The 22839-nt window shown below is 46.7% G+C and overlaps 1 protein-coding gene across 4 annotated transcripts in view; it reads right to left on the bottom strand.

Moving 5' to 3' along the window:
- Positions 1-22839, bottom strand: part of CHD7 (chromodomain helicase DNA binding protein 7) — a 190595-nt gene that overhangs the window by 122506 nt on the left and 45250 nt on the right. For all 4 annotated transcript variants that reach the window (XM_070802571.1, XM_070802573.1, XM_070802574.1 and 1 more), the window contains exon 2: positions 3744-5590. In XM_070802571.1, coding sequence (XP_070658672.1) covers positions 3744-5414 — 1671 coding nt within the window. In that variant the 5' untranslated portion in view covers positions 5415-5590. The remainder of the gene's footprint in view (positions 1-3743; positions 5591-22839) is intronic.

The raw sequence follows: 22839 nt of genomic DNA, 5'->3' as shown, positions 1-22839 counted from the left end.
TTTGCTTGAAACGTGTGAGTCAGTCCCGGGCAGAGAGAGGTGTTGAGGTTACTGAACGATCCACTCCATTAAACTCACCACACCCAGAAACACGGGCTAAAAGGGGGGTGATATTTGCACAAGTCAAATTTAATGTTTCATAACTAAGGCCATATTTCATAACATGTAACCTGTTCCTTAAAAACAAAAGTGACTTTTTACTGTATTTAGTACACGTGAAATGACACGAATTACAAAGTAAGGTTCTCACTGCAGCAGATCAGAAAGTAGAACCTAGAAGAAAATTGACATGTACAGGTTTCCCTGATATATCGCTCAGATGGTAAAGAAGCCGCCTGCAATGCAGCTGACCTGGGTTCAATCCCTGGGCTGGGAAGATTCCCTGGAGGAGGGCATGGCCACTCACTCCAGTGTTCTTGCCTGGAGAATCCCATGGACAGACGAGCCTGGAGGGCTAGTCCATGGAGTCACAAAGAGTCGGACACAACTGAGCAACTAAGCACAACAAGCATGCCCCATAAGCTAGAGATCACACTCTCACGGTATGAGTATATTACCCTACTTGACCTCAAGGCCCTTTGAGATGGGCACTTTTTCCTCTCTTACTGATGATGAATCTGAGGTTCAGAGAGGGTAAGAAATTATCTCAGGTCACCAAGCAAATAAGGAGAGCTGTAATTCAAACACTCTTCTGATTTCAAAGTCCACGGTCATCTTGAGACTTTACGCCAGTATGATTTTCAGAACTGAGTGCTTCAAAAGCTGAAGAGGTTCTGTAAAGTTGAGGAGAAAGAAAGAAGCAAATACCATGCAAAAATGTTCAAAAAGGCAACTAAGCTTAGATAATAAAAATACCTCAAATCTACTTGTTTAATATACCTCATAAACAGTTCCAGGTTAGTCTACGATGCTGTGCTCGAGAGGATGGAGCTGGAGATAAAGAGAAATGCATTTGGTGGCCATGGTTATCTACCAGGGCACAGACCCCAGGCACTAGGAGACTCAGAGCCCACATACTCATCTATGTCCTCTGAACCTCTGTTAAAACATCTGAGCTCTTAAAATGAGGGAAAGCTGGAGGAGATCAGCAGTTTCCACCCAGGGATGGGATTACTGTGCTTGTCCTCCAGGGAGGAGAGAAGATGCTGGGACCAGGAGGTATCTAAGGGCCACTGCTCTCAGAAGATCCCATGTTCTGTAAGAAACTTTGGGGGAACAAGAAAGGACTACTCCCTGGAAACTAAGTCAAGCTCCTTTCTGCCCTAGGAGCCACCCAGGTGGGCCAAGGCCCCAGCAGCTGGTGGACAGCCCTCCTGCCCTCCCTCCATGCTGTCCACGGTCTCCGGAGCCTGTTGCCATCACTGCAGGTGAGGCTCCAGGATGGGAAGTGGCTCTCTCTGGGGGAGCACAGGCCAGGTAGCTGAGACCCTTGTGGCCCCCCAACCTCAGGACCCGTCCTGAGAATCCCCAAGTGCATCGGGCCTGTAAGCACAGCTTCCCCAAACCCCCAGTGTGTCCTAAGGTCCCCCAGAGACTTCCTGATCTTCACTTCCCTAGTCCCACCAAGGCAGAAGCGTCTGAGTCTCTGATCTAAATGCCTCTCCACCCACAATGCCCCCTAAAAGGCTCTGTTTCCAGACCCCACCCTTTTACGTGCATGTAGCTTCATTCTCTCCCATTCCCATTCCCCAATCCCTGGTCACACTGTCCTCACAAGGCCTGGGCTCCAGACTCACAGCTCATTTCCAGGTTCCCCCACCAGCCCAGGCACTGTCTAGTCCATTATCACTGGTGAAGTCCAAATTCTTTACAGCATAATATAGACCTCTATGCCCAGGCCCTGCCGGCAGCAAACTCAACAACCCATGCCCCCTCTGATGTACTTGCAATGCGTCCTCAGTTCACACCCCTGGCTAAGTCCTAACCAGGTTCCAAGCACCCTCACCAACAGGCACTGCCTCTCTCTGGACACCTGTCGCATAACCATGCATGGTCTTTCCCTCTGATTTATACTTTCACATATCAGTCATGGTTTCCCAAATTGATTACAAGTTCATTAGGAACGAGCATTGTGCCTTACAGCTCTAAAACCACATTGTGCCATCTACGCTCAGGGCTGCAATCACAGTGGAAGATCAATACATATTTCTGAACAGTACTCCAAATACTCTGTACGTACAGACATTAATTTATTTTTCCTAGACCCAGGGCACAAACACCAACACTGATAATGGAAAGATGTCTTTGGGAATACTAGAGCTTAAAACCTAAATCTGTCTGCTTATAAATTCTGTAAGATGAAATCCCAGCTGATAAAAAGGAAGACCTCTGCATTCAGTGCTAGGTATCCCAATCTGTTAAGAGACTGAACACTTTCTGTGGATTGTCGTTTCCTATGATTTTCTTCAGGGTGCAAGTTAAGTTCACACTAACATTCAACAACTGGTTCAGAAGACCACATGTTGTAAGGAAAATAACAATAAAATAAAATTTAATGTTTATTAAAAATATGATTTTTAATTTTTAAGTAAATCATCACCAACTCAATGAACATGAGTCTGGGTAAACTCTGGGAGTTGGTGATGGACAGGGAGGCCTGGCCTGCTGCAGTCCATGGGGTTACAAAGAGTCTGACATGACTGAGCAACTGAACTGAAAATATGATTGATAAAAATTATTTTAAAATAATGATTTCCTAAGAGGTGGGAGGCACTACCACAAATACATGAAACATTGCTGGAAACCAAGGCTCAGTGTATTTTTAAATCGGAGAGAGGGGTAGAGAGAACAGCATAGAAAAATAAAGAGAAGGGAAAAACACTTGGGTCCAATATCCACCTCCCCGCTGGCAATGACAACAGAGCTCCTTGCAAGCAGGACCTGGGTTTGGCTTTTCTATGCACTCTTAGCTCCAGCACAAGTCCTCGGGCAGGGGGATTCAATATTTTTTATTTTTTTGAAAAAGTGGATAAATGCACAAGCCACTAAGTGAGAGAGTAAGTTAAGGAACTAATAGAAGGATGGTGACTGCAGCCATGAAATCAGAAAACGATTACTTCTTGGTAGGAAAGCGATAACAAACCTGGACAATATGTTGAAAAGCAGACACATTACTCTGCTGACAAAGGTCCGTATAGTCAAGGCTATGGTCTTCCCAGTGGTCACATACAGTTGTGATAGCTGGACCAGTAAAGAAGGCAGAACGCCAAAGAATTAATGCCTTCAAACTGGTGTTGGAGAAGACTCCTGAAAGTCCCTTGGACCATAAGATCAAACCGGTCAATCTTAAGGGAAATCAACCCTGAATATTCACTGGAAGGACTGATGCTGAAGCTGATGTTCCAATATTTTGGTCACCTGACGCAGACAGACAACTCATTGGAGAAGTCCCTTATGTTGGGAAAGATTGAGGGCAGAAAGTGAAGAGTGTGTCAGAGAATGAGACGTCTGGATGGCATCACTGATGCAATGAACATGAACTTGGGCAAACTCCAGGAGATGGTGAAGGATAGGGAAGCCTGACGTGCGACAGTCCATGGGGTCACGAAGAGTCGGATACGTCTGGGCTACGTATGTTCAGTCGGATACGACTGAACAACAAGTAGTAGAGGGGAAAAAAAAGATTCCGGAGCAGATTTCAAGAAAACAAAGGACCTGGAGTGAAGCAGCGTTCCCCCAAGTTAATGAGAAACCTCGCGAGAGCAGTGCATCACCGCGAGGCTGCAGGCCCCGCCCCCCCTTACCTGAGGCACAGGCACTTTCTGCGGGGTGCTCTGGGGCGAGGGGTGGAGCTGCGCCCAAGGCTGGTGGTGCGGGTGCGGGGGTGAAGACTGGTGGTGCAGGCCCGGGTGGGGCTGCAGCGGAGGGCAGCTGGGCAGCTGCTGGAAGGCCGGCTGCGGCCCGGGGTGCTGCTGGCCGGGGAGCAGGCGGTCCTGGACGGCCTGCGGGTCGGCGAGAGTCACACCGGGGCAGCCGTTGGGCCTCAGGTGAGGGGCCGGGGACATCCCCAGGAATGGGCGCGCCGGCGGCAGGCTCCGCGGGCCCAAGCTCCTCGGTCCGAGCCCCAGGGCGCCGCCGGGCGGCTGGTGAGCCGGCTGCGGGTGCGGCATGCTCGGGTAGCCGCCCACGTCCATGGGGGCGCTGCCAGGCCGCACCTGCGGGGGAGGCGTACCCGCCGCGCTGCTGCTCATCGCTTTCAGGGGTGACATGGGAGGCGGGGAGGCGTACGATCCCTGAGGCTGCGAAGGGTGCATAGTTTGCGCGTTCATTTGGTTCAGTGAGCCGCTGGGGTGGACGGGCTGCTGGTGCAGGAGTCCTGGGGCGCTGCCGGGCGGGAATCCCACCGCGCTGGGGTACCTCGGGACGGACTGGTTCAGGGGAGCGCTATTGGTAAGGCCTAGGTTCTGGTTCATCCCTGTACTGTTAACTAATCCCTGATTTAGGTTGCTGTAAGGATAGCGGGAGTACTGCCCTGAGTTGTTTATAGTGGGTGAGGGGACTGTCTGGCTCCGAGAACTAAAGGTGAGGGTCTGCGGCCTCACGGCCCCTTGTGGAGCGGGGTTGGGGGAGAACCGGGGGCTGTGGGCCACCGAGTCCCCGTGGAGAGCGGTGGGAGGGTGGTGGTGGAAGGGCTGCACCGCGTGGCGCAGGCTCGGGGCCACCCCGGGGCTCTGTGGGGGGCCGTGCGACAGGTGGCCCGGCCCGGGGCCAGCGATGAAAGGGTTTCCCTGACTCAGGCCCTCTTGGCCCGGGGGAAACTGGCCCATCCTCGGCTGTGGCTGGCCATGCTGCGGCATGGAGAAGTCCCCCCGGGCCAGGTAACCGCCTAGCTGCTGCAGGTGTGGGGGGTGGCCCTGCCCGGGGGGCCCCGATGGGGCCGGCTGGGGCTGCGGAGGAGGCGGCGGCGGCGGCGGCGGCTGGTAGGGGGCTCGGATCTGCTCGGGCACCTGCACGGCCCGGGGGCCCCACATGGAGCCGCCGTCCACAAAGGACTGGCCCCCGTGCCTCTCGTTCTGCAGGCCCGGGTAGACGCCCATCTGGCCGCCGCCGCCGCCGCCCCCGCCGCCTCCATGAGGGACCTGGGGGACAGGAGGGGTGTGGTACTGCGAGTGAGGAGACGCCAGTCCGTTCCCGGGGGCATTGCTCAGCATTCTGTTGGGCTGGTCCATCAGGTGCATCTTCTGCGGCTCGTACTGGTTATAGTGATCGAAGTGGGTCAGCTTGCTTTGATTCTGGTTGGTGGAGGGATGGTGGAGGGAAGGCTGCAGGGAGGCGAAGCCTTGGTCTATAGGCATCTGCTGACCCATAGGGTTCACGGGGTTTTCAGGGTAACCACATTCGCCCAGGCCTTCGAGGCCCTCATTGAAAATATTCCCGTCCTCGCCAAAAAGACTCATCATTCCTGGATCCGCCATCTTCTCCCAGCACACGGCTGGCTCCTCCAGACCAGAGCGCGGGAGCTCGTCTGTGCTTCACTTCACTGAGGGCTTGTCCTCAGAGCCTATAATCCTGACTAATCTTCTTCATGTCACTCCATATTTCTTTAATTCTCTTGGACCCTGCAGTGTCAGGCAAAGTCTGGATCGAGGTCCTGGAAGGGATCGGGAGGTAGTGGGGAGGAAGGAAGAAAACAAAGAATTAGGGACAAATGATTAAAACAAAAACAAAAACCTGCCAGCATTTTACACGTTTGAATTTGGTCTCCACCAACAATACTAATCTAGCCCCCTCACTGAGCCATATTTTATAAATCTAGTTCACTTTAAGAGAAACTCATTAGCTTCTACCAAAAGCATTGTTATGATCGGTTACTTAGAAAGCAAGCAAAACACTAACCTTAACCTTAAATTAATCCATTCACTACACTTCCTCGCGTTCCATTCTTGGATGGAACAGAACAAAAGAACACAACATGAAGCAGCAGCAGCTGCCACAGCAGGCCAGCAGATGCATGACTATCGCCAAGCAGCCCATCTGCTGCACTAAAGCCCTGGAAATGCTCCGGTTACCAACAGCCCGCCCTTAACCTTATTCCCCTGAGCGGTGTAATCAGATGAGCAGCCGCTGCACCGAGGGCTGTGAAAAGCTCAACTTAGTTAAATTGACTAGAGGATTATACAAATACCAAAATCAGTCATTTCGTACAAATTGGATATTTACGGCCCACATACAACCAACAAGGAAATGGCAACAGGGGTGTCGAAGGAGACAGCGGCGGCAAAAATACTGGAAGGCCCACTTGCAAGTGGTGTGACCACTCATCACTTCCTTAAATCTGATGGCAGGAACAGACGAGGCCAGAGAGACCCCGGAAGGAAGACTTTCATTCTCCAGCATCCTCCACTCACCCCCACCAGAGGAAGACCTATCAGAGGTTCATCGTTCACCCACCAGCCCTGGGCTCTAGGAATGGACCACTGTGTGACTGCTTGGACAAACTCTAGTTGGATGGACAGTTTCTAGACAATGACCGTTCTCCTTGGTAGAGACAGAAAACCTTTACCCAAACCGTTCAAAACTGAAACTTTTAACAGAATAAAGTTCAAAATGTCCCTGCAGCCCTCTCCCTCGCCCTGATCTCTTCTGGGACCAGGCAGGCCAGAGCAGGTGAGGGAACAGGGAGCAGGCCCACCCATCTGCATCCCAGGTTTACAGCACGTGATGGATACCAAGTAACACTCTGCTTTATACAAACACTTCCTAAGGATTCTGTATCAGATGAAAATAACCAATTTAAACAATGTTTCCACAATCAAAACAGGAAAGTTTTTTTTTTCAATGCTAATTAAATCAACAGGCCTAATAAAGAACTAATTCACATAGGAAAAATGTCCAAAATCTTAAACATCTTTGGAATTTAACTCATTTTTTCCCCTCTTTCATAAGCACACGAAGCATTGTGTGATACTGCCCAACTTGAAAAAACAGTATCTTCTTGAAGAATTTCAAAAAGGATGTTATAAACAGGCCCGGCCATAAATCCTACTGACACCCGTCCACATAAGCATGGGAAAGGGGCCGGCTGGAGGGCTGGCCAGCACCTCCAGCACCATTGAGAACTCACCCCAAGACAGATCGAAATTCAGATTCCACCCGTCCTATTCTAACACACCCCCAACAAGGGCGGGATCTTTGCCTACAGAAAATGTAAACAGCATTCCTGCTTGCTGTCAGAGCTATAGACAGAACACCTGAGAGGGTCTCCGGGTCGGCTGTGCTCAGGTGACAGCTGTCAGCTGAAGCCAAAGGTCTCTTCACTTGGCCGCTAACTGCCGTGAATTTTCTGATCTACTTTCTCCAAAAACAGGGGTCAGACGGGTGGAAATAAGGTGAGCGTGAAAGCCATTTTATTTACAGACACGCTGCTTCACTACACAGCTGCTTTAAAATTCAAACTCAGGAGCAGTCGAAATCTCCAGTGCCAAATGAAACAAATATTTATAAATTGAATTTACTCCTAAAAAGCCTACGCAGTCAGTCTTCATTTATTCAAGGCTCATTCTGGCTTTCAAGGAAATAAATACAGGGATGGACTTGATAATAGCTTAAACCAGCCGTGCAGACTAACCACTTACCAAAATAACCTTTCAAATTAGCTTAAGGAAGGTAGCATCTAAGTTGCATGTCCTGGATGGCCTTATTTTATAGGATAATGGCTTCATCCTCCCAGGCCCTCCACGTGTCACAGGAGGGCTATATGGGGTTCTCAGCCAGCCTCTAGGGAAAAACAGTCCCGAGGAGTGGATGACCTGGGACACCACACTCCAAGCACTGCTGGCCTGGAGAGGCAGCCGGGAGCTGGCATTCACTTTAGAAGGCTAAGGAGAAAGGGAAAGAGAACTTGCCTCCAGGCCAGGGAAGCGACAAAACAGAACACACACTGCGAGTAATCCTAGCCAACACTTGGGTCTCCAGTTCCCTGCGCCTCCCACCCAGGGGCCACCTCCCAGCAGTAGGGAAAACGGCAGTTACGGGACACAGTGAATGTGCCACCTACCAGAGCTGCGGCCCCAGGAAGGTGAAGTCCAGGCAGGGGAGCCCAAACACTAGGCTCCAGTCTGCCGCTGGTAACCACTCGCGCTTGCTGGGGCAGCCACCACCCAGCCTGCCCCTTTCCTGACCTCGAGACTCACTCTGCTGGCGACTATGCGAGGAATCCATCTGGTAGCTGGACTTCATATTTCTGATCTGAGCTAATCTAATTAATTTATTTTGGTCTTTTTTTTTTTTTTAATTTGATCAAGACCATTTGAATGCCCACTTTTCCCAAGTCACAGCTGCAACACTTAATTTTGTTCCTATCAAAGATATTCATATAAGCTTCCTTTCCGGAGGGCTGGCCCTTGTCTCCATTCACAGTCAAGTTTTCTGTGTCTACACCGGCACTGTCCAACGAAGCCACATAGGTGATTTTGAATTTTATAGTACTCACATTTAAAAAGTAGCCCCCAAAAGAGTGAAATTAATTTTAATAATTTTTATTTATCCCAACATATGCAAAATATGATCACTTCAACATGTAACTGATATGAATGAGAGGGTTTATATTTTCAGTACTGAGTCCTTGAAACCCAATATGTACTTCACACATACAGTATATCTTAATTCCTACTAGAGCCACATTTCAAGTCAGAAAGGTACACGTGGGAGCAATAGCTACCATATAAGATGGCACAGGTATAGATTATTAAAAATAAGAAACAGAAATACAAGTTATCAGTGTTATCAAATAATTCTCATCATTATCACTTCGGAAGTAAATTTTCAAGTTGTATTTACATTTGATTTGGCTTTAAGTAAATATCAAGTTAAATCTCAAATCGCGTTTATGTATTCGAAACAGATTTATTGAGTCCCTACTGCGATCCAGGCAACTCATCACAATTGCCAGAGATGTATCAGTGAATAAAAACAAAGTTCCAGGACTTCCTTGGTGGTCCAGTGGCTAAGACTCCGTTCCGTGCTCCCAGTGCTGGGGGCTAGGGTTCGATGCCTGGTCAGGAGAACTGGATACCACATGCCGCAACTAACAGTTTGCCCACTGCAACTAAAAGACCTTGCACACTGCAACTAAGACCTGAAGCTGTCAAATAATAATAATTTTTTTTTAAAGTTCCCTTTTGTCCTCTTGGAGGTTACATTCATCTGTAGTTTAAAAGTTTATTTAAAACTTTTTAAATAAAAATTAAGATTCATGGGTTATGGTATAAAATTTAGGATACCATTTTACAAAATATTTCTTGGTAATTCATGATGACAAGTGCTTTAACTGACTGATAGTATTTACATTTTAGTACAGACACCTATAATGACACAATCACGTCCTTCTGCTCAGCACTCTACTTGCAAGTATTTCTGAGTTCAGAAGGCATCTGGAGGTGTGTTTGGGGTAAAGAGAGGCACAAGGAGACAGCCCTGCTGAGGGCGTCACGGACACCGGACCAGAGGCTCGCTGTGCAGCCAGCAATGAAAAGTTAGAGCTGGCCAGTGCTTTGCAGACCTCCTAATCCAAGCCCCTCTTCATTTTACAGATGAAGAACACTTCTATGGACTGAGAAGAGTAAACCTCTGATACAAAATATTTTAATGACAAACAGTTCCCAAAGACCAAAGAGAAATGCACAGATGAAATGTCAACTCGCCAGTGAGGGCAAAAGATTAAAGGTCTTAGACAGGGTCCTATTTATTCAGACATTGGTCACTAAAATAACTGCTGAAACCACTAAACAGAAGAGAGTTTCCTCTCAAGAAAATTTTCACTTATACTCTCTGTTATGTTTAGGAAGCAAGCCCATACTAGCACTGTATTGAGGCTATTGGTTAATATTTTGGGGAGTAAGTAGGATGCAAACTAGCAACTCCAAAAAGCAAGTAAACAGCACCCAGAAAAGAGGGGTGGGCAAAAGCAGGGAGTAAGACACACCAGAATCAAAGAAACAAGCTGTCTGAAAATACACATTAATATTTTGAAGGGAATCTCTGACTTTCCAAAGCTTACATAAACAACAATTTACTGCCATGCTCTGGTTCAAGGAGGATGGCGTCTGTGTCGTCAGGTGTTAATTTGGTGTCTCAGTGACCTGGAAAGCCAGACAGGAGAGAGGTGAACACAGAACACCTTTCATTTCCCCGGACAAAATACTCACTGCAGCTCAACCACTCTGTATCCGGCTGTGGCAGTCAAATGCCATCCGGGTGCCACCCACTTTTTCATAAAAATCCAACCCATGGGGCAAGTGTGAAGTCAGAGGCAGCTGCCCTGTAGAGGCCAGCGACCACCTTAGTGTAATGTGGCTTGATGCACTTCCTTCTCTCTGCATTTCTCTCCCCCACCTCTCAGGAGCCTGAGGTTTGCGACATAACTTGATTGCTGTTCTCAGGACTCAGGGAAGCATGTGCCAGCATTTCCAAGGGAGTGTGGAGCGGCCTTTTTTCCCCACCCTCAGCACAGCCAGGGAGATACCTCAGACCACCAAGGCCACAGATCACACCAGAGGAGGGAAGGACCCCCGGCCAACAGCAGGGATGCACAGAAGAGAAAAGGCTCCCAATGGCTGGGCTGCTCCTCACAGAGAATCCTTCCAGCTCCATCACCAGGTCTGTGGATGGTGATCCCTGCACCCCACTATGGGCCCCCAACAACCACCAGGGAAAGCAGGGGCCTGCCCAGGCCGCCACTTGATGTGGGAGGAGGCATTGAGCCCACACACAGAGACCCAGAGGGAGCGGCAGGAAGACCTCTAAGTGACCAGCATCAGCTCCCCGCCAGTCAGCTCCAGGTTTGCCTCCTGGCTGGACCAAAGGATACCGTTCCTGGAGCCCCCACCCCCGTGGCGAGACCACATTTTCTCCCTTATTCGTGTGTCCAGGCCATGACTGTGCTGAGCCACGCGGCAGCTACTGGCCACGTGTTGCTATTTAAATGAATAAAAACTAAAGAAAATTCTAAATTCAGCTACTCGGTTGCACAAGCTGCCTTTCAAGTGCTCAACAGGCCGGCGTGGCTGGTGGCTGCAGTGCACACGTGGAACGTTTATATCAGGGCAAAAAATTCTATGGGCGGCAATGCTACAGAGTTTTCTTCCTAGAGGTAATGTTCTTAGACGAAGACCATATTGAATAGTAGCAAATCTCTTTGATGAAAAAAGATTTTCTACTGCTCAGAGATTAGTGTTCTTTCAAAGGTCCATACCTATCCCTTGTGATGAAATTCATAGTATTCTTTCCATATATCATATTCTATGCTAATTAACTCTTTTAACTATACAATTTACCCTTTCTGTAATATATACCAACATATATTTCTATTTCTTAATAACTCGGCTACACAAAATTCATACACTTAGGAATAATTAATTTCAAAGCCCTTTTCACTTATAGCTGTGCTTACATAAAGTATTGGCAAGCTTAATTTTAACAACCAAAAATCTAAGCCACTCCCTTTCTTTGTGTATTATGTATTGTGTATTATTTCATGAACTATTGTAAGAAAAAGATGCAGAAAGAATGAAAAAGGATGTGAAGTCTATGTTAGTCCAAGAACCACATGAAAAATAAAACCAAAAACAGGAAATAAGAGCTGTGTTTATATCCATTTATATCACTAGGTAGCCTCCAACACTGCTGATAATAGCTGAAGAGACACATTTTTCGTTGTGTGGCTCAGCTCCCTCCACCCACCTCTTCCACCCCGCCAGATGATGGAAATCCACCCTCGATCCTTCCCAGCATTCATTCATTTAAAAAATACCTAATGAGGACCTACTCTGAATAAACATTTAATAGACACTGGGTAACAGAGTTGAATGAGCAGACGTGGCCCCTGTTCCAGGTAGCCTGCTGTTCTAATAAAAGCCCCGTGGACACCCTGCCCATCCATCCCCATCCAGCCTGGGGATGCTCCTCTCAAACACCGGACAGTCTACTGCCTCCTCCGGTTCACTGTCTCTGATGTAATCAGGCATGGTGGTTTGGTGAAGGATAAAACCTTAAAGGCTGAGGGTTCTCTGGAGTCAGGTCTCAATACGCTCACATGCCTGACTGAAGGATCTTTGAGGCCACGCCATGAGTCCTCTCTCGCCCCGGTTAAAATCCTTAAAGCAGTTCCCCAGCTCCCGGGATGGAACCCAAAGGCTCCAGCAGATTGCATGGCACTCTGTGATCAGACCCCATTGGCCTCCCCGTCCTCTGCTCCCCAGTTCCCTTCCCTTCGCCCCTGAAACCTTCACCAGCACCCAGGCCGGGTCCCTCAAAGCACTGCCAGTGCTGTGTTTTACTTTACTGGCCACCTCCTCACACCTGCCTCACCTCCACACCTGCCTCCTCACCCCCCGGCTGTGACCGCCTACCTGGGAAGTGTCCTGCCCTTCAGCCCTCCCTAGAACTCCCACCACACTGGGGCAGGAGCTACAAAAGCACCAAACACACCTTGCTCTGGTTTCTCTACCTGCCTCTCTCCCTGCAGACTGCAGCCTTGCCATTGAAGCAGGGTGCTGAGACATGTGGAATCCTGAGCCCACTCTGACCTCCTGCCCCAGGGTCTGCATGTTATTAAGTGATTCCTGCACTTGTGGAAGTTTGGTAAGTCCGGCTCACAGACCCTGAGTGCCTCTTGAGCTACAGCTGTGATTCTCCTCAATTAACATAAGAAGGAACCACAAACAGGTTGTTGTTGTTTAGTCACTAAGTCATGTCTGACTCTTTGGCTACCCCGTGGACTGTAGCCAGGCTCCTCCGTCCATGGGATTCTCCAGGCAAGAATATTGGACTGGGTTGCCACTTCCTTCTCCAGAGGATCTTCCAGACTGTGCTGATGGAATCTGCATCTCCTGCATTGGCAGGTGGATTCTTTACCACTGAGCCACCTGGGAAGCCCTCAACAACAGGTAACAGGTCTCAAAGAATTACCACGCAAGTAAAACAAAGACATGCCGTCTTACATTTAAGGGAAGCATGTCCTGGCATTCATGACACACCAAGAAGCAAGACTGACCTCACCCAAAGGACTAGGAACAACCCTTAGTGACAAGTCTTAATCTGTAAGGGTTTACAAACAGTGGACACCCAAAAGTGGTTTAATTTTCAAGATACATCCATCCACCTGGTTGACAATCATTTTTGCAAGACAAAGAAAAAGTGCAGTTAACATTAATATCTAATGCTATGTTACATAACACACTATTTCACAGGTTTCTTGCAGAAATACTTCAGTTATTTCTACATAACTTTGAGGAGTCTGGACATTCTGAGCTGCCTTTCAGATAAAGGTAGGTTTTTTTCTATGTAAGAGTCCTGGGGCTAATAAATTTTCTTTCAAGGCAAGTAATTAAATAGCACTCATCTCACAGTTTATACTAAGTGCCCGGTCTCAGCACTTTTTTTTTTCTTTTCTAAATTGGTCAAAAGATGCACAGTATCCTATACGTAAGCTGCCCACTAAAGCACAAGAATCAATGTCCTTTAGAGAGCAACCTTTACTACCTGTGATTCAACATTGAAACATCACCCCCTGAAATTAATCCCTTCCAAGACTAAGGCCACTGAGAAGACAGCTGAGCTGCTTGTCTCGCTGCAGACACTAGAACACATTCAGCGTGATCTTCCCACATACAGCTCAGAGTGCCCCGAGACAGAGCAGTTCACATTCCAGTAACACTTCAGATAAGCAGCATTATATGCAGACAAGGGGTGAGGACAGTGCTCAAACACAGAGCTGCACACTCCATGTCCACACAGGCAGACATCCATGTGAAAGAAGTATGTCGATCCATCCCTTATCTTTTTAATCCTACCTTAATTGTATTGTAGATAAAGGGGAAAACAAGAGAAGAGAAACCAGGTCCAGAAATAAGAAAATGGAAATTCTGTGTGTGATTTATTTGGGATGGCGAAAAGGTCAACTTCAGAAACGTACTTCAACCCATTTGGCAAGGATGTGCGTGGGGCAGACTAAGGGAAGAGTAACACAAATTTTATGAAATGTGGTGACCGCTTACTGTGTCTTGCTGAATATTGTAAAAGAACCTGGGATAGTTTAGACAAACAAAATTTGACTGGTGTATAAAGGTAATGATGCCATGTGCTTATTAAATTATTAACCCACTTTTAAAAAAAAATGGCATTTGAAAATGTATCTCCCCACTCACTCTAGACCTATTTCAAGCTACTGACTTGGCACGCACAGGTGTGCACACACAGACACACACATCTGGGTGGGGCCAAGCCTACAAGGAGTGAGAATAGCAGAGAAGGAAGGAAGGAAGGGGCTCCCGGGGACCACCTGATCCAGGGTTGCCCCAGTAAAGAGACCCTGAGTCACAGGAGGATGCCAAAGGCAACATGCTGAGCGGCTGGCTGAGAGGACAGTGCACGCCAACTGCTCTTGGAAGAATATTCGTGTATTCTTCCTGCAGTTGCCGCTGATTAACTAACTGACCTGGCAATTCCCTGCATGCTTTTGCATTTTAAAAAGTTCTGGAAAGCTGTAAGGGGGATCCTGTTTCAGAGAGTTTAAAACTGTACCCCAGTTCAGCCTGGTTGAAAGGTAGGGAGACAGAGTGTGGTTAAACAACCTCCTCTGACACACACCTCCAACGTTCTTTTCCTTCAAGGAAAAGAAGGAAAAAAAAAAAAAAAAAACTTCAGCAATACCGCAGCTGAAAATAATTTTTCTATTTTCCTGCGAGAACAGAGCACATGTGATGAGCAGGGAGTCTTATCCATCAACCTGAGCTCAGAGCCAGGCCGGGCTTCCTGGTAGCTCAGAGGGTAAAGAATGCAGGAGACACAAGTTTGATCCCTGGGTTGGGAAGATCTCCTGGAGAAGGAAGTGGCAACGCACTCCAGTATTCTTGCCTGAGAAATCCCACAGACATGGAATCTCAAAGAGTCGGACATAACTGAGCAACTAAACAACACAGCCAGGCCAACTGTCACAGGACACTAAGGGCAGAGGTCTCAGGGTAGCCCGGAGGGCGCCCTGAGGTGCCAAATTGAAACGGAGCAGCGCCATATAGTCCTTGCCCCTCAACCATGTCCTCTGCGTGCCTTTCGCCTGTGAAAAACTTTAGTCAAAGAGTAAGTTTAATCAGAAAAATGAAAAATGTGGGAACAAAAAAAAACTGTCTAAGGACTAAATAATAATAATATAGGCATCAAGCATAGTCAAGGACCTTTAGTTCTTTCTCAAGGGCTATAGATAATATTCTGAGCCATATCCTGTGAGTTGTCTTGTAGAAATTAAAGTACCAGAAGTTAACAACATGATGACCAGACTGTACCCAGGACATGAGCTGCCACAATTCCAAGAACTGACCCCCCCCCAAAAAAAATGGAAACAAGTGCATCCCAGAACTGAAAATTAACTGAACCTAAAACAACCAAGATGATGCTAGTCACACAACTCACGGCCAATCGAAGATGGTTAGAGATGACTGTACTATTTCTGCATGGACCACCCCCCCCCCATTATGTCTATAAAAGCTCTCATGCCCTGCTTGTCAGGGCAGGAGTAGGCCTTCGGACAATGTCCACCACCCTCCCCCCAGTTGACAGCATCTGAAATAAAGCAATCTTTCCTTTCCACCAACCTAGCCTGTTTATTGGCTTTTGAACCAGAGGCTCCCCCCATTCCCCGCCGTGCCCCGCCACACACACACACCTCCTTTTGGTAACAATATTACAAACAAAAGAGAAATACAAAGGAATTACATAAATTCAAATTTCCATCAGGGAAATGAACAATATTAAAGGGAAACAGAACTGTTAAGGTTGAGAAGGGCTTTGGAAGAGCATTACAGAGAGTATTTGGGGAAACCACACATTGTTTCAAAAAGGTAAATCTACAGACAGAAAAATGGGACCAAACAAACTTTACTTACTCCGTGACTACAGTATTAAATTACTCTTTTAACAGATTATATGTGATGAAGGAAATGGAATTAAGGCTGGAATATACAGCAAACAGTTTGCATTCATTATTTCATAATTATTCTGACTTACATAACAAAGTTGGAAACTTTTTTCCATAAGTACACTTATGAACACAAACAGATTCTATCAACACAATGCTACCATAAAACTATTTGCCAATCAAAACCATTATCAAAAACTATTACAATAAAGTAACTATTGTTTATGGAGAAGGAAATGGCAACCCACTCCATTATTCTTGCCTGGAGAATCACATGGATGGAGGAGACGCGGGCAATACCCCATGGGGTCACAAAGAGGCAGACATAACTGAGCAACTAACACACACAACTACTGTTTAAACTATCCACTGTGTACAGCTAAATAAAGCTAATACCTCTTCTAGCCAATTAAATGTCTTCACTCATATTTGCATATAATAAAAGATGAAAGCTTTATCCATAAACTCTGCATGTGTGTATCTCCCGCACTCAGAGCAAAGGCTCAGCCCTAACTTGACCCCTCTCCTCATTACCCTGAAACCTTCTGAGCCTTTTCCCCAGTGAGCTGTGTGCCACGGGGAAAACTCACTTTCTGAAATACTTTTCATATTATTCTTAGTAAATTAATTCACACCTTATATCTGTTTACAAAAAGATTACAATATGCTCGTAGCACATTCCTTTTATGGTCTGACTGTACCACCAAACTCTTCAGTGTCATTGACAGCCACCTGTAAAGATCTGCCTCACATATTTCCCCCCCCCAGAAAATCAAAATCAATCAAAAGTACTAGCTTTAAGTACTTCTTACCTGAGCTTCCCTGGTGGCTCAATGGTCAAGATTATCTGCCTGCAATGCAGGAGACCCAGCTGCAATCCCTGGGTTGAGAAGATCCCCTGGGGAAAGGAATGGCTACCCACATCCAGCATTCTTGCCTGGAGAATCCCATGGACAGAGGAGCCTTGCAGGCCACAGTCCATGGGGTCGCAAAGAGTCAGACACGATTGAGTGACTACCTGAGTACTCTTTCACTTTCACACTTTCACTACCTCAGTGTGCAAGATCCCTCACAAGAGGACTTCATTCTAACTTGCAGGTAAACCTTACATTTCAGTTTGAAAGGGGATCCTATTATATAGTTATAAATTTCAACACTGTGTCCACTTCGATCACAGATCGATAATAAGTTCACCCCAAACCAGCAAGCAGACTGTAATGGGCAAAGTGGGAAAATGAGCTACGACCAGGTGTGACGTTTGTTTCACATAATGAGGACAACTGAGATAATTTAAGGCTACCGATGACGCCTTATAACTGAATTTTGTAGATGGTTTAATCCAAGAATACAAAAACGACCAGACACCTACCCTGCTTTAAAAAGAGTCTACTGAAGCATCCACCTATCTGTACGGCTTTCATGAGCTTAACTCCTCGACATCAGTTGCTAATAAAATGATGATCCCGATGAGGAATCTGCGTGATTACGTTTCATGATGGTGTTCAGATCCATGGAGCCCACCATGCACTGCTCAGGCTTCTGTCCCATGTCTAGGAGGCCTCCAAATACACCAAATTCTCTACTCATGCCTAGTTCTCAGAGATGGTTTGAAAATCTTCACAATTTTTCCTATAAAATAATTCTGAAGAATAAGAAAGGTTTTAAACTATGCTACCACCGAGAATTTAGTGTCTTTAAAGATCAGCGGCTATGACAAAAAAGACGGCAGATTTTCTGAAACAGCCTTCTAGATTCTGAATGTAAATCCGAGTGTCCCATTAAATTGAAAACTGCCTACACTGTACTTTGCAGACTGCACCGCACACCTAGAAAGAGCAGAAAATGTTCTGACAGACCACATACCTCTTGCTTCTACTTCAGAACTACCCTCACAAGCCCTCGGTGCTCTGGTCTGGTCACTTGTCAAGTGCTCTGCACGTTCAGTTACCAAGGATGCTTTGTCCTGGAACAGTGAGGACAAAGGGATTTTCTGACCACAGTAAAGGAGAAAATCTTCGCCGACAATAAACTGCTTAGATCATCAATATCCAGTTAATTTTTATGGGTTGCCTATCAATTTGGTAGTTAAGTTTTTAACCTACCGGAATCATTTATCTCTTTTTTTATATTTTACCTTTTTTTGTGAAATGAATTTAAATGCTGCTACTTTACCATTAGAAGAATTCTTTCTGCTTTTCCCTATTTTTCTCTGAATAAACAGTGTCCTGCTGAGCGCCTTCACTTTCACTTTTCACTTTCATGCATTGGAGAAGGAAATGGCAACCCACTCCAGTGTTTTTGCCTGGAGAATCCCAGGGACGGGGGAGCCTGGTGGGCTGCCGTCTATGGGGTCACACAGAGTCGGAGACGACTGAAGCGACTTAGCAGCAGCAGCAGCTGAAAGGTTAACTCATGAATACAGACTGTATTTCAGTGTTTCTTTCATCATAAAACATCTAACTGTTGCCCTGTTGACTATAAATATGCCCAGCAATGCCCACAGAGGTGAGTGCCTCAAAAAGGACTCTGCATTTTACATCTGTCATTTTACACCCCCAATGCCACACCAGGTGCCCCCAAAGTGTTTAAGGAATTAGCTCTTGTGTGTAACATCCCAGTATATTCCTAACACCCCCTCCTCCCCACAAACTTTATAGGGAGAAGTCACCACGCAGCACTGCTTCCCAAGGTTCTGTTCACACAAGGGAGGCGAGAGGCTTGGGCTGGGGCAGGAAATCAGAGCACCTTCCGTCTCTCCACGGATGCTGTGCCATTTAAAAGGAGAACCACAAGCTGCTGACAACTGTCTAGCTTTACAACTCCCCGTTTGTGTAAGGACCTGCTGCAGCCTTCAGACTGACCCTCCCAGAGCAATGTGACCTGGTGTGTTTCCCATCAACAGAGCCCAGAGGACCCACAGTTTCTTACCCCTGCTTTAGGTGCTACCTGTGTGCTGTGCGCCCAAGAAAGGAGTGCATTAACCGCTGCTGTAGTGCTTATCGTAGGTGAAACACCTTTTCTCCAAAAGTCCAAAGCTCTCCACACGCTGCCTTCTCACCCATTTTAAGTTCCATTGATATATGCTAACAACCCACTATCAAGTACCATTAAAACCTATAATGTTACCTGGCACCCCAAAGCAAAATGTTTGAAAGAAATTATGATTATTTATTATTTCACCTGGCCTCTTTGGTCCGCACCTTCTGTATAAGCATTTTAGATGTAAATCTAGTATTTAAAAAGTAACCACGGGGACTTCCCTGGTGGTCCAGTGGCTAAGACTCTGTGCTCCCAGTGCAGGGGCCTGGGTTTGATCCCTGGTCAGGGAATTAGAGCCCACATGCCTCAACTAAGAGTTTGCATGCCTCAAGGAGGACCCAGCACAGCCAAATAAATATTTTTTCTTTAAGTAACCCTGTGAACATGCTAAAAATAACTGGTACTGGATAAATCACTTTTCATAAAATTATTTTGCTGCATTATAATATTCTTGTGTGCTCATACAAATACTTTGGATTCTTGAGCCTGTTTTCAGTGAATTTCTTCCAACCCCTCCAAGACTATCAGCAATTGTGCTGCTGCTGGAGAGGTGTTTTGGTGGAGATGAGCAGGAAGATCAAATACCACTCAGCTGCCCCTCCTAATGGTCCCTGTATTTCCAGTATAGGAGCCAGAAGCCCCATGTACCTGTTTAAATTTAAACTAAAATTACATAAAATTTAAAATCCAGCTCCTCTGTCACCCCAGTCACATTCAACTGCTCAGCAACCACGTGGGGAGCTACATGGAACTGGGCACAGCAAACACGGAGCTCGGGGGACTTGTCATCATGCCAGAAAAGTGACAGGAACTGAGACTGAGACCTAAAGGGCAAATGGGAGGGTGACAAGTGGAGGATCTGGCAAGAGGGAGGCAGAGAGGCCCAGAGGGTCCATGCCCGAGGCTCAGGGAAGAGAACACACACGGAGGTGTCTGCAAGTACCTCGATGTGGCTCAAGTGGAGGCCAGATTGTGAAGGGTCTTGTAATCATTCTGAGTTTGTGGAGAAGTCAGTCTAATGTTTTAAGCAATACTGTTTAGAAAGATGCACATTTTTTTAATTGAAATATAATGTATAATACTGTTAGTTTCTGTTATGCAGCAGTGATTCAGTTATATAAATGTGTGTGTGTGTGTGTGTGTGTGTGTGTGTGTGTGTGTGTGTGCGCGCGCGCGCGCGCATGCGCGCACTACTCAGTCATGTCCTACTCTTTGAGACCCCATGGACTATAGTCCACCAGGCTCCTCTGTCCATGGGATTCTCCAGGCAAGAATACTCACATGGGTAGCCATTTCCTTCTCCAGGGGATCTTCCTAATCCAGGGACTGAACCCAAGTCTCCTGCATTGCAGGCAGATTCTTTACCATCTGAGCCACCAGGGACGCTCCATACAGGAGGTACAGTTGTTGCTTATTTTACATACAGCAGTGTATGTCTATTAACCCCCAAATCCTAATTTGTCCCTCCTCCACTTCCTTTCCCCTTTGGTAACTATAAGTCTGTTTCCTTCCTGTGCCTGTGAGTCTGTTTCTACTTTATATATACATTTGTGCGTATTACTTTTTAGATTCCACATATAAGTGATAGAATATTTGTCTTTCTCTGACATACTTCACTTAGTATGATAAACTCGAGGTCCATCCATGTTACTGCAAATGGCATTATTCCAGTTCTTTTTTACAGTTGAACAATATTCCGCTCTGTGTGTGTGTGTGCATGCACACATCACATCTTCTTTACCCATTCAAAAAAATGTACATTTTAGAGAAAGGAAAAAAAAAAAACCTTACTAAAATATGGATCACATATTGGGAAGCTGGGACTAGGGCCAAGAGGAGCAGTTCGAAGGCTCTTACAGGAACTGAGGTAAGAGTTGCTGCTACAGAAAAGAGGGAGATGGAGCTACCTGAGATAGGACTACCCATCAGCCAGCTGACCTGGCTTCTGCCTGGATGCTGGAGGATGAACAAGAGTCTGGGAGGACAGCTCTGACCTGGGTACCTGAGCAGACGGTAATACCATGCACTGACGTGTAGGGGACAGAAGAGAAAGAGAGTTTTGTATAGGGTGGGGGCAGGTGGAGAAAGTCCACCAGGAGCTGCGCAGTTAGCAACTCAATAAATATGAGCGCAAAGAGCACCCTAGGGAGAAAGCAGAGCCAAGGATACGACAACTCAAGTCACTGACAGACAGAAGAAAGGCAAAGTCTAGGAGCAGATGAGATTCCCCGGAAAGAATGACCAGAAACATTCTAAAGGAACCAGAGAAAAGACCCATGGCAAAATCCTGCAGACCACCAACACCGATAGAGCCGAGAGAAGAGCCAGCTAGTGAGATGGAAGCAGACACCCTGAAAAAGCTGCAAGGAGGAAGTGACGACAAAGTTCAAATGCTGCAGAGAAAGAAGTGGCCACCAGACTCTATCAGTAGGAGGTTAGTCACTGTTAAGAGTGTTTCTACGAAATAGTGGAGGCAGAAGCTCAAGCACTCGGTCACAGCGATGACGGGAGGAGGGAACCAGTGCAGAGGCTCCCAGCTGTGGACTGAGAAGCTGGAGACCAAGTCAGGCAGTTGTGGAAGTGGACGGATCAAGGATGAGAATCTGTCTCCCTGGTGTGAGAAAAATGGTGCTGTGTTCCATCACAGGTCAGGTAACCCTTAGCCTCTCTGTGCCTCAGTATGGAAGAGGGATAATAAGGGCATTTATGTGATGGTGGGGGGTGCGGGGCGGGGTGTCTTAGAATTAAGTACATGAATGTTTGCAAAGCACGTAGAACAGTGCCTGCTGCTCAGTAAAACACAAATGCTAACAGGAGGCGGCATGGAGAGTAAAGGGGCTGAGGAGAAGCACACGGAAGGGGAGATGCTAGGGCGAGGTCCAGAGCGCCGGAGACAAGACCTGCCTCCTCTGCCAGGACAGTAAGGGGAGGGTGTGAGGCTGAGAAGTAAACGAGAGAACGTGGTCTCATCCCCGTGGCCTCAACTGGCTTGAGTTCGGAGGGAGGCAGTGGTTGTGAAAAAAGAAATTGAAGACGACACAATAAATGGGAAGCCAATCTGTGCTCATGGATCGGATGTATAGCTGAGATCCTTTGCTGTTCACCTGAAACTATCACAACATTGTTGACTGGCTAAACCCCAATATAAATAAAAAGTTAAAAAATAAAACAGATAACCAAAAGGGCCTACTGTACAGCTCAGGGAACTCTGCTCAAGGTCATATGGCAGCCTGGATAGGAGGAGAGTTTTGGAGAATGGATACATGTATATGTATGGTTGAGTCCCTTCACTGTTCACCTGAAACATCACAACATAGTTAATCAGCTCTTCAGTTCAGTCCTCAGTCGTGTCTGACTCTTCGCGACCTCACGGACTGCAGCACGCCAGGCTTCCCTGTCCATCACTAACTCCCAGAGCTTGCTCAAACTCATGTCCATCGAGTCAGTGATGGCATCCAACCATCTCATCCTCTGTCACCCCTTCTCCTGTCTTCAGTATTTCCCAGCATCAGGGTCTTTTCCAATGAGTCTGTTCTTCACATCAGGTGGCCAAATTATTGGAGCATCAGCTTCAGCATCAATCCTTCCAATGAATATTCAGAACTGATTTCTTTTAGGATTGACTGGTTTGATCTCCTTGCAGTCCAAGGGACTCTCAAGTGTCTTCTCCAACACCACAGTTCAAAAGCATCAATTCTTCAATTCAGCTATAATTGAATAGCTGATTCTATTATCAGCTACATCCCAATACAAAATAGAAAGCTCAAAAGAAAAAAAATACTGTTAAACTGTTCAGTTTGCCCAAAGCAATCTACAAATTACACAGTCCTTCTCAAAATTCCAATGGCATTTTTCAAAGAAACAAACAACCCTAAAATCTGTATGGAACC

Source organism: Bos indicus, chromosome 14 (assembly GCF_029378745.1).
Source record: "Bos indicus isolate NIAB-ARS_2022 breed Sahiwal x Tharparkar chromosome 14, NIAB-ARS_B.indTharparkar_mat_pri_1.0, whole genome shotgun sequence".
Taxonomy (NCBI): Eukaryota; Metazoa; Chordata; class Mammalia; order Artiodactyla; family Bovidae; genus Bos; species Bos indicus.
Note: the sequence above shows the minus strand (reverse complement) of the source record. Positions and strands in the feature narration are given on the sequence as shown.